The sequence below is a fragment of the Nicotiana tomentosiformis genome, chromosome 2 (genome assembly GCF_000390325.3).
Source record: "Nicotiana tomentosiformis chromosome 2, ASM39032v3, whole genome shotgun sequence".
In the NCBI taxonomy this organism is placed as follows: Eukaryota; Viridiplantae; Streptophyta; class Magnoliopsida; order Solanales; family Solanaceae; genus Nicotiana; species Nicotiana tomentosiformis.
This window is the reverse complement of record NC_090813.1, coordinates 37,861,446-37,874,186: the sequence shown is the minus strand read 5'-3', so window position 1 is coordinate 37,874,186 and position 12,741 is coordinate 37,861,446. Positions and strand designations below refer to the sequence as shown.

Below are 12,741 nucleotides of genomic sequence, written 5' to 3'. Positions count from 1 at the left end.
TGAGGGTAAGGAATTTCTACCTAATGTGAGTTTAATACATAAATTTTCGGTAAATTTTAACATATATATTTGTGAGATTTATGGGTTAGATGAAAAACCTAGGTTTTTGATAAAAATGAAATTTACCCACAAAATATGTTATGGAACTTAGTGAAATTTATATATTTAAGTTCATTAGGTTGTGGGTAACAACTTTCTTCAAAAATTTCCAGAATCCGGGCACGTGGGCCTGGGGTGAATTTTAGGAATCCTACATTTGGGGTTAGGTAATCACTTTAATAGTTGGAATATAAACTTTTGAACATTTGTTGATTAATTTATATATTATTTTACTAGCTTTAGATAGTTCGGCACCGAGTTGAGGCTTTAGAGTGAATTTGAGGCCGGAAAGTAAGCTTTGAGACTAGGTAAGTCTATTTTCTAACCTTGTAAGAGAGAATTAACCCCATAGGTGAATCGATTAATATGTGCTTCTATTCGTGGGGGGATATGTACACACGAGGTGATGAGAGTCCGTACGTAGCTACAAATTATGCTTATGTCCGGGTAGACTAGGACCCATACCATATTATACTTGTGATGTGCGCACCCTACTTATTATCTTAATTGCTTAAATCATGTTGGAACTTGATAAATGAAATTGTAAAAGGTTAAATTTCACTTACTTGAATTCTTGGACGGGGCACTTAACTGTTATTAAGAATTGGTGTTTCTTTAAATATTTTCCTAAGGTTGTAGCAAGAGGCAAAGATGACTCCACACTTAAAACCGAAGGCTCCATGTACGATATTGATCATGTCTAACTATATCTTATAAAAAGGACCAAGCGATCGTTGTAAATACAATCCGGTTTATAGGTCCGGAGTCGAATCCCACAGAGATCTAAGGCTTATATACAGTTGTTTAATATTTCTAAGAAACACAAGTCCAAACAATTTTTCTCAGTTATAAAGATTGAGATTTATATTTCTAACTAATTAACTAACAAATACTAGAAAGCAGTAAAATTATCAACTAAGGAGACTAAGAGTTGGAGACAAGATTAAGGAGGTCTAGAGTTATGATTTCCCAATTGTCAAAATCCTTCTCGTTACATCTTCTATAATTTTGCCTCAGTATTCTCTCTCGAGCGTGAGTACTTTGGGTGTCGTAGATCTCTCTCGAGCAACTACCATAATTTACTAGACGTATTTTCTCGAACTATGCTAGCTTGCGATAATTCACGGCTCACTATAATCGCTCCAAGGTTTCGTTATTTCTAATCCTGTCTTTAAACCCTCCGTATTGATCTCTCAAATACGTTAGAAGTGGTGTTGTTCAATAACTACCTAAATATGTACTCTCTCTTGAGCAATATACACTAAATAGGTACAGTAAATTGATGGACATTCAATCAACATCAACAAACACATAGTTGAACAAGTAGAGGAATTCAATGGCTCAATTATATGAAAACATAACAAGAATTTATCCTACAATAGGTTATCAAAACCTAGATAATAAATTAGCTATTCATAATAGTATGCATAACTACAATACTAGAATTCATAATCGATAATGGAAATAGAGGAAGAAAGAGGGAAAAGCTTGAAGTTGAATCCTTTTCCTTGCTCCTATGGTGTTCTTGCCGCCCCAAAGTGTCTTCTACCTCAAGAGTGGCGGCTCTCCCTCAAGAGTGGCGGCTCCCGTTGCCTCTCTAATCGTCTCTCTCCTAAAAAAAATAGGTTTTGAACCCCTTTTATACATGTTGGGGGTGTGTAGGATGAAACTTGTCCTTAGCCGTTTCGCTTGGCACCTGGCGCCAACCTAGAAACCAAAATTTTTACACTTCTGTGCTCTTCTGCCATTGGCGTTTTGGTTGGTGCCTGGTGCCAACCTAGGCACCAAACTCATACTCCCTCCAAATTCTTTTATTTTTACTTCACTTTGTATGCAAGCTTGCCAAATCACTTCAAATTGGCTCCTATACATATAAACACAATTATTAAGCTCGAGTCACAAATATTTACACCAAAGTTAATAAGGTTGAGGTATAATGTAAGGAAAATTACATGCGAAAACATGGATTTTTAGCCTAACATCTCCACCCTACACTTAAGCTCTTGCTCGTCCTCGCGCAACCTAAAACCTTATTACCCAAACAATGCACGCAAGACATCATACAATGGAGAAACATTTAGCAATTCAACACACTACACATATGACCATGGTTAATACCAACAATTAAGCCCTTAAAACGCATTCATAACTTTCCTAACTTTCACATGCTGGAATATTAGTGACCAATTACAAACACTCAAAAAACCTGCCCATAACTACCCAACCTCAAAGACCGACTCGTCGCCAATAAGCACTCTCAACGCGTGCACTCACCCAACAAGAAATGTTTAATAATGTCACTTATCCGTAATGGGCTCATGTGCCTCACCAAAGAATAAGAGCGTATTTCGTCAATACATTCCAATATGCATTAGAATATAATTTAAGGACATCACATATATGAACAAAGAACCACTCACTCTCACAAGAAAATTCATGTGCACTCTATGGTTGTACCATAAGCTTGCCCGTAGTGTATATCTCCACTAATATAAGCTCGCACAGTCTAAGATCAATTAGGTCTTTACGGGTTATAATGTAAGCTAAGGAACGGGTATGATATATTTTTGGTATAATGACTAACCATCCTAAGCACTTTAATACACTATACTTAACTTTCAAATACACACTTTTCATGACCAATTCAAGCAATGCCACGAAACCATATACAACTTGGCCCTTCTTCTTTAAGCACAACTATGCATTCACTAGCCCGGATCACGATGAATAGGAGGTGTATTTTCTATATATATTTTTTTTTTCTTTCTTGAACACTCTCCATAGATTTAGGTTGCCCAACTAATGATCTTCCAAAATATACATGCACCTTTGGCCTTTCTATGGTTCCACTCAAAAGCTACCCCAACTCTCACTTTACTCTTCTAGCGACTTAAGTACTTTCGGAGGTAAAGGTTTTAAAAGATTTAATTAAGAACAATATGGGAATTAGCTTGTAATGTGAGTTCCAAAGAAAGGCTTATAGGCTCAAATGGGCTATCTACAGATAATTTTATATATGGTGGCATAATAACTCCATGGACAATCAAAGAAACGTCTATATCATCTCTTAGACTCACAAAGCTTACTTATTTCGCTTCGACTAACACACATGGCAAGTTCTAGACAAACACAGGATAATACAGAATGTAATCAAAATATCACATCACACATTGTACATGACGCAGTCGGACGGTTCCATTACAACTCTCAAGTTTAGGCAAGTAACCCAAAGTCAAGAAGTATTAAGCAATGAAGCACTACATGAACAATTAGCCAAGTAACTGAGAGAAGGCGTCGCAGACATGCGATTCAATCTTTCACGGCATATTTTTCATTAAAACATGTTAGGAAGATAATTTGCATGCTATGGCCTAACAATACTAGCATCAAACAGATCAAAAGGCAAACAGAACACTTAAGTTTCCTTTCCTCAATTTCCTAAAAATAAATATTAACCGGTTCAAGTTACATCCCCTAGAAAAGAATCGATGCCAAAGAAAAAACGAAGGGGGATTATTATCTACCTACGACTAACTAAAAATAAAACAAAATATATATATATATATATATATATATATATATATATATATATATATATATTTGGAATTTTTCATCGGACCTTAATCCCTCAAGAAAGTTGTCCAAGAGATCCATCGTCAGGAAAAGTCTAATTTTTTTTATTTTTTTAGTCAAACTAACACAATTAAAATATATATATATTTGGAATTTTTCATCGGACCTTAATCCCTCAAGAAAGTTGTCCAAGAGATCCATCGTCAGGAAAAGTCTAATTTTTTTTATTTTTTTAGTCAAACTAACACAATTAAAATATCATAGAAAATCATACATGCAATCTCTTCACACCACACTTAAAATTGTGCATTGTCCCCAATTCACACCATAAATAACAAGAAAGTGAAAGAAACTCCATGGTAGGTCAAAGGCCGAAGCATTAGCAGCTCATGGGATACTCAGACTTCTCCCAGGCATGGTCTTTTATGCGGGCACCCCACACTTAGTTCCAACCATCTGATTTGCTTTTGCTTCCTTACAATGGATTTATTTCCAAGATCCTACAAAATAAAAATAAAAAACTACACTATAAAATAGCAAATTTAAAATAAATAAATAAAAGAAAAGAAAACAGTAAAGTTGGGTTGCCTCCCAACAAGCGCTTAATTTAACGTCGCGGCATGACGCTAATCAACTTTACCACTTTTCTCTCCACTTGGAAGATATGCATTGGGCACCTAACATGGAATCAAGCTTGTGACCACGAGCGATGGGGGGTGGTAAGTAGATGATCAAGCAAAACATCATTTTCTTCATTTTGCATTTCTTGGCTCTCTTTTGAGGGATGTCCTTTTGCGTTTGAGAATATGCAAATTGCAGGATGTATGGCTCTTGTATTTCTTCTTTGCACTCCCATATGGACTCACACGGCTCAATTTACATATCACCATGAAATTCCAAAGTTAAAAAATACTTAAAATGTGACATCAAGCCTTTAAATTGCCACTTTTTCCAGATTTTCACATCCTCTTTTTCCCCGATAGAGTCGTTTTCAACCATCTTTTCAACTACATCGGTTGACTCTAATTTCATATTTTTTTTTTCATCACCAACAAGCATGGAGTCGGTTGGCGGATGTTCAATTCTTGATTCCTCGAAATTGGACTTTTCTTGAACTCTTTCCACACTCTCAAGTTGGTGGGCATAATGAGTCGCTACCAATCTTTTCATTCGATCTTCCAAGGTATAGATATTCTCATTATTTTGAGTTAGTACTTGTTTCAAGTCCTCGAGTGCCAAGTTGTCCTTCTCCTCATTTTCAAGAATGGCCTCCAACATAAGCACCATCCTCTCATTTTGAGAATTTGAGAGTTCTTCTTGGTTTTGATCAAGTACCAAAGAGGATTTTTGGCTTCAACCTCTAAGGAATTTTCTTGGATATCATCCACTTCCGAAGCTTTTTGGACCTCTAAAGCTTCAAGCATTTATCCCATTTGTAAGTTTAACCTTTTAAGCACCAAATAATTTTGGAGACTATTTTCCAAAAGTTTCTCCAAGGCCTTTTGCTCTTTGTTTCCTCCTTCAAGTAGTCATTCCATTATGAGTTTGAACTCTCTATTTTGACCATGCTTAATTTCTTACACTTTCATATCCCTATAATTATCATCACAAAAAGTAAAATCATTATAGCGGGGGTTCAGGGAAGGGAAGGACATATAAGCACAATTAGTTCGATGACCATTTTTACCACTACATTTATCACATATACTCCACTCATGGGTTTGATATTGTGCGCACAATCCACCCCCGGGAGAATTTAAATAATTTTTTCACAAGTGTGGTCCTCCACAATAAGGACAGGGGTCATCAAAGTATGAACAACTACCATCCGATCAATTTTTATCATATGATGCCATTCTTTCAAAACTAAAAAAAATAAACAAGAAACGAATAAAGGAACTACAAGAAAAATAAACAAATATTAGAATAATAATTACACAAATATTCACCAGCGTTAGAATTTCAATATAATGAATTTAAAATGAAGAACATTGACTAAACTAAGAATCCTAGAAATTCTTCTAGTTGTAATTAATAACATGGTTAGGTCCCAGGTAACGGCGCCAAAATTTAATCACGCCCAACTATGCCTTACAAAAAGGACTAAGCGGTCGTTGCAAATATAATCAGGTTTATAAGTCCAGAGTCGAATCCCACAGAGAACTAAGGCTTATATACAGTTTTTCAATATTACTAAGAAATACAAGTCCAAACAATTTTTCTAAATTATAAAGATTGAGATTTATATTTCTAACTAATTAACTAACAAATACTAGAAAGTAGTAAAATTATCAACTAAGGAGACTAAGAGTTGGAGACAAGATTAAGGAGGTCTAGAGTTATGATTTCTCCAATTGTCGGAATCCTTCTCGCTATGTTTTCTATAATTCTGCCTAAGTATTCTCTCCCGATCGTGAGTACTTTGGGTGTCGTAGAACTCTCTCAAACAACTACCACAATTTACTAGAAGTATTCTCTCGAACTACGCTAGCTTGCGCTAATTCACGGCTCACTACAATCGCACCAAGGTTTAGTTATCTCTAATCCTGCCTTTAAACCCTCCATATTGATCTCTTAAATATGTTAGGAGTGGTGTTGTTCAACAACTACCTAAATATATACTCTCTCTAGAGCAATATACACTAAATAGGTACAGTAAATTGATGGACCTTCAATCAACATCAACAAACACATAGTTGAACAAGTAGAGGAATTCAATGGCTCAATTATATGAAAACATAACAAGAATTTATCCTACAATAGGTTCTATCAAAACCTAGATAATAAATTAGCTATTCATAATAGTATTCATAACCACAATACTAGAATTCATAACCGATAATGGAAATAGAGGAAGAAAGAGGGAAAAGCTTGAAGTTGAATCCTTTTCCTTACTCCTATGGTGTTCTTGCCTCCCCAAAGTGTCTTCTACCTCAAGAGTGGCGGCTCTCCCTCAAGAGTGGCGGCTCTCCCTCAAGAGTGGCGGCTCCCGTTGCCTCTCTAATCGTCTCTCCTAAAAAAATAAGTTTTGAACCCCTTTTATACATGTTGGGGGTGTGTAGGATGAAACTTGTCCTTAGCCGTTTCGCTTGGCACCTGGCGCCAACCTAGAAACCGAAATTTTTACACTTCTGTGCTCTTCTTCCATTGGCGTTTTGGTTGGTGCCTGGTGCCACCAAACTCATACTCCCTCCAAATGCTTCTGTTTTTACTTCACTTTGTATGCAAGCTTGCCAAATCACTTCAAATCTACTTCTACACATATAAACACCATTATTAAGCTTGAGTCCCAAATATTTACACCAAAGTTAACAAGATTGAGGTATAATGCAAAGCAAATTACATGCAAAAATATGGATTTTTAGCCTAATATTAGATTCTCACAATCGTGGTTTAAGGCGCACAAGTGTTGCACCACAAGGAAATGGGTAATCAAGACTTCCCCATGTTGCACAATTTTAGCTCACGAGCTATGCCACACAAATCAAGTGGTCAATCATTAACCTGTACAACTACGACACTATATTAGCTAATTCTACAAAGTGCTACAACATACATAATAGAAGATACATGGTGTGGGCGACATGTGCACATTAAAGCCAAACTATGAATTATGTAGAATCATTCCCAAACACCCCACACTTATCCCAATATCACATACAACTACACTCATCTACTCAGATTTCACTGGTGCACAAAATACTCATTCAAAAATTTTAGCAAATACCTTGTAAGCATGAAGTGTGTGCAACTTAGTTTAATAATATTGGAACATGGTGGCCCTCCCAAATTTCAACGAAGTAGAGGGAATTCTAGTTTACTTATCCATATACATTACAACAACAAGGTTGTCACAACCAATTTCGTCCTACATTCGGGCCACCCACCATACAACAAGTCTTAAAAAGCAACGTAGGGAAAATTTGGGGATTAGGGCGTTTGGGAAGGGGATGTTTATTATCATCTGAAGAAGAAAAAGAGGAGGAGGACATACCTGTAGGATTTAGGATGAGAGCAAGAGAGAAGCTTAAGAAAATGAAGAAATAGAAGGAAGAGGGGTCGCGGTTAGAGAGTGAGAGCGTGAGAGAGTGGTAAAAGGGGGAGTATTTTAGAGTTAAGGTGTTTGAGTGGTGATGTCTAAGAAGAAGAAGAAGAAGAAGAAGAAGAAGAAGAAGAAGAATAAGAAGAAGAAGAAGAGGAAGAGGAGGAGGAGGAGGAGGAGGAGGACATACCTGTAGGATTTAGGATGAGAGCAAGAGAGAAGCTTAAGAAAATTGAGAAAGAGAAGGAAGAAGGGTCGTGGTTAGAGAGTGAGAGTGTGAGAGAGTGGTGAAAGGGGGATTATTTTAGAGTTAAGGTGTTTGAGTGGTGTTTTAATTTAAGGTGTGTATGGGCGTGAATAGTAATGTGAGGGTATATGGGTAAATGGGTCGAGGTTTTATGGGCTTTGGGTTAATCAAATAAATAATTAAACAAAACAAGAAAAAAAAATTAAAACTTACCTGACCCCCGGCCCAGTGCCCCACGCTAGGCCTGGCGTTGGGGGCTTCGAACATATTGTAAATTGCGCCCCAGGCAGCGTGGGGCACTGGCCTGGGCGCTAATTCGCTGAAAATTATTATTATTATTATTATTATTGAATGAAGTCCCCGACCCCCCCCCCCCCCAAGCACTTTATATATCCAATTTACATGCCCTACACCATTCTACCTATAATTTTTATGTGTACAAAGAAAATAACAACTCTAGTCTACTCTAACTAAAAAGAATTTAAAACAAACTAAGCTATGAAAGCAATAAAAATTGGGTTGCCTCCCAACAAGTGTTTGATTTAACGTCGCGGCACGACGCAGGACCCCGCTTACTCATCAGAGAGGACTACTTTGGTCTTCTCACGATCAATGATTCCTCTCCAATAGTGCTTGACTCTGTTTCCATTTACTAAAAAAATCCTTTCACCATGTAAAGCGCGCAGCTTAATTGCACCATAAAGAGTGACTCTCACCACCTCAAATGGACCTCATCATCTCGATTTTAACTTTCCAGGAAACATCTTGAGCCTAGAATTGAACAATAACACCTATTGGCCTGGTTCGAAGTGTTGTGACTTGATACTCTTGTCATGCCATCTTTTTGTTTTCTTTTTGTAAAGCTTAGCATTTTCATAAGAGTGCAGCCTGAACTCATCTAACTCATTCAACTGCAAAAATCTCTTCTCGCCCGCGGTTTCAAGGTCCATATTCAACTTTTTAATGGCCCAATACGCCTTGTGTTCAAGTTCAATAGGCAAGTAACATTCCTTCCCATAAACAATCTTATACGGCGACGCCCCAATTGGTGTTTGTATGCGGTTCTATATGCCCACAAGGCATCGTCTAACTTTGCAGCCCAATCCTTCCTATTCACACTCACCGTCTTTGTAATATTTTCTTTATTTCTTTGTTGGACACCTTAGCTTGTCCACTTGTTTACGGGTGATATGTCATGGTAACTCTATGGCAGACTCCGTATTTATCTAGAAGGTTATTCAACAACCGACTGCAAAAATGTGTCCCTTCATCACTAATCAAGGCATGTGGAGTCCCAAACCTCGAGAATATATTCTTCTTCACAAACGCAACTACCACCATGTCATAATTTGTTTGCAATGCGATCGCCTCTACCCATTTTGACACGTAGTCAACTGCTAGCAAGATGTATTTATTTCCTCTTGACAATGGGAATGGCCCCATAAAGTCTATCCCCCACACATCAAAATCTCTACCACCATGACATTATTCAAAGACATCTCATGCCTCTTTGTGATTGTTCCTGTCCTTTGACATTGGTCATAATTATTAAAAATTGTATGGGTATCCATGAATAATATTGGCCAAAAGAACCCAGATTGTAATACCTTTGCAGCTGTCCTATCGCTTCCGTGATGTCCCCCATAAGGTGATACATGACAATCATACAACACTAATTCCACCTCCTTTTGTGGAATGCATCTCCTCATCAACTAATCAGCAAACTGCTTGTACAAGAATGGCTCATCCCAGTAGTAGAAGTTCACATCATGTAGAAATATCTTTCTAGCTTCATATTCGATTTCAGGAGGAAGTACCACACTCATAAGATAATTCACATAATCCGCGTACCATAGGGAAGGGTCTTGGGTGATAGCAAAAAGTTGCTCTTTAGGAAATGCCTCTTTAATTTGTCCACATTCCTCCACGTGGTCATAATTTTCCAGCCTTGATAGGTGGTCAGCTACTTGGTTTTTTGTGACCTTCCAATCGCGTATTTCTACATCAAATTCCTGCAACAACAAGACCCGGCGCATCAATCGAGCCTTGGATTCTTTTTTTGTAAATAGATACCTGATTGTTGCATGATCGATATGGACTATGACTTTTGTGCCCACCAAGTATGCCCGAAATTTCTCAAAGGCCCACACAACGGCCAACAACTCCTTTTCTGCGGTGGTGTAATTTAGTTGTGCATCATCAAGAGTCTTACTCACATAGTAGATGGAATAAAATATCTTGTCCTTCCTCTGGCCTAGCACTACCCCAATAGCATGGTCACTTGCATTGCACATAAGTTCAGGACCAATCCGATGCTGCAATAATAGGGGCAGCCACCAACTTCTTTTGGAGCTCTTTAAATGCATTGAGTCATGCTTCATCAAAATTGAAGGTTACATCCATTTCAAGAAACCTGCACAATGGAGTGGCAATTTTTGAAAAATACTTAATAAAGCGTCTATAGAATCCCGCGTGTCCTAAGAAACTCAGGACACCCTTCACAGAAATTGGTGGAGGCAATTTTTCAACCGCCTCCACCTTCGCTTTATCAACTTCAATGTCGCTCCTTGACACTCTATGGCCCAACACGATGCCTTCTTGCACCATAAAATGATATTTTTCCCAATTTAACACCAAATATATTTCTTTACAACGGGCCAACACCTTGCTCAAATTCTTCAAACAATCATCATAAGAAGACCGAAAGACTGAAAAGTCATCCATGAAGACTTCAACAAACTTTTCCACCATATCGGTGAAAATAGCCATCATGCACCTCTGGAAAGTGGTTGGTGCATTACAAAGACCAAACGATATTCACTTGAAAGCGAAAGTGCCATGAGGACAAGTAAAAGTGGTCTTCTCCTGATCCTTCAGGCATATGACAATCTAGTTGTACCCCGAATAACCATCAAGGAAGCAATAATATCCATGCCTCGCCAATCTGTCCGACATTTGGTCAATGAATGGAAGTGGGAAGTGGTCCTTGCGGGTTGCTTTGTTGAGCCTTCTGTAATCAATACAAACTCTTCACCCCGTCACGGTGCAAGTAGGAATTATCTCATTCTCTACCACAGTCATCCCCTCTTTTGGGAACACATTGCACTGGCTTACCCAGTTACTATCAGAGATAGGAAAGATGATACATGCATCGAGCCACTTAATTACTTCCTTCTTCACGACCTCTTTCATAATGGGATTTAATCCCCTTTGTTTCTCAAAACTGGGGTTGTGTCCATCTTCCAGAAAGATTTTATGCATGCAAAATAATGGACTGATTTCTTTGATGTCAGCAATTGTCCACTCAATAGCCTTATTATGCTCGTGAAGTACTCTGAGCAATTTTTCTTCTTGTACATTAGTCAAGCTGGATGAGATAATCACTGGCAGTGTCTTAGAGTTCCCCAAATAATCATAGCACAGATACGTTCGAAGGGGCTTAAGAGTTCTAGCTTTGGAGCTTCTTCAATAGATAGCCTATGAGGGGTTAGAGTGACGGGCATGTCCAACTCCTCAAATTACCCAAACCCATGGACATAATTGCAAAACATGTCAAGTACTTGCTCAATTTCATCCATTATCTCATCTTCACTGTCTTCTTCATCCCCAATCAAGGATTGTTAAAGGGGATTTATGGGGCTCATAAGGCACCAATGACGTCACATCACCTTCCACCACAGAAATCATGGATAGCTCTTCATAATCGGTTGGAAATCTGAGTGATTTATACACATTTAATACCTCCACTCGATCACCTACTCTCATCGTCGTCTTTCCTTCACATACATCAATAATAGCTCGGTCTGTGTCTAAGAATGGACGCTCCAAAATAAATGTGACTTCCTGATCAAGCTCAAGGTCCAAGATAATGAAATCAGTAAGGAATATGAAAGAACCCACTTGAACTAACACATCTTTAATCACTCCTTTAGGATGAGCAAGGGAGCGATCAGCCAACTGTAAAATTATCGTGGTTGGGCGCAGCTCACCCAACCCCAATTGTATGAACACAGATAGCGGCATCAAATTGATGCTCTCTCCAAGATCACACAAAGCTCGCCCGACTGCATGCTTACCAATCGAGATTTGGATAGTGAAACTACCTGGATCCTTTAATTTTTAAGGTAGCTTGCTTTGGATTCATGAGCTACATTCTTCAGCGAGTACCACGGTTTCAAACTTTGTCAACATCCTCTTATTTACCACTATGTCCTTGATCTATTTGGCATATTTGGGCACTTCTTGCAGGATGTCTACCAGTGGAATGTTGATTTGCACCTGCTTCAGAATATCAAGAAACTTTTTATAAGTGGCATTATCCTTCACTTTCTGCAATCTCTGAGGGAACGAAGGTGGTGGCCTCGCAACTAATGGTTGGGGTTGCTTAGCCACCGCCTCTTCATCTAGCTTTTTTGACTCCTTTGATTTTTCCGATTCTGCCTCTATGGTGGTCGGTTTCTCATAAAAGATCACTTGTTTTCTCTTTTTCGACTAGACTTCTTCTAACTGTCTCCCATTCCTTAATGACGCAGCATTAATAGATGCTTTATGATTAGCCTCAGTGTCGCTTGGAAGAGCTCCAACTGGTCGAGTATTTTGAGCACTAGTAAGTTGTCCATTTGTCGCTCCAAATTTCTCATCATTGCTGCTTGGGCCTGCTGGTCAATCATTAATTTCTTCATCATCTTCTCAAAGTGACTCGTTGGGTTTGCAAATTGTTCAGCCTGAGGTAGTCTATATTTCTCTTGAGGCGCTTGTGGCCTGTACTTATTCTGAGAAC

At 38.3% G+C, this 12,741-nt stretch overlaps 1 protein-coding gene across 1 annotated transcript; it reads right to left on the bottom strand.

The window, feature by feature from the left end:
* Positions 1–11,561: 11,561 nt before the first annotated feature.
* Positions 11,562–11,984, bottom strand: LOC138904637 (uncharacterized). The gene has a single exon (XM_070193143.1). It carries the CDS (start codon positions 11,982–11,984, stop codon positions 11,562–11,564), a length of 423 nt encoding a protein of 140 aa, XP_070049244.1.
* Between the last annotated feature and the right edge of the window lie 757 nt (positions 11,985–12,741).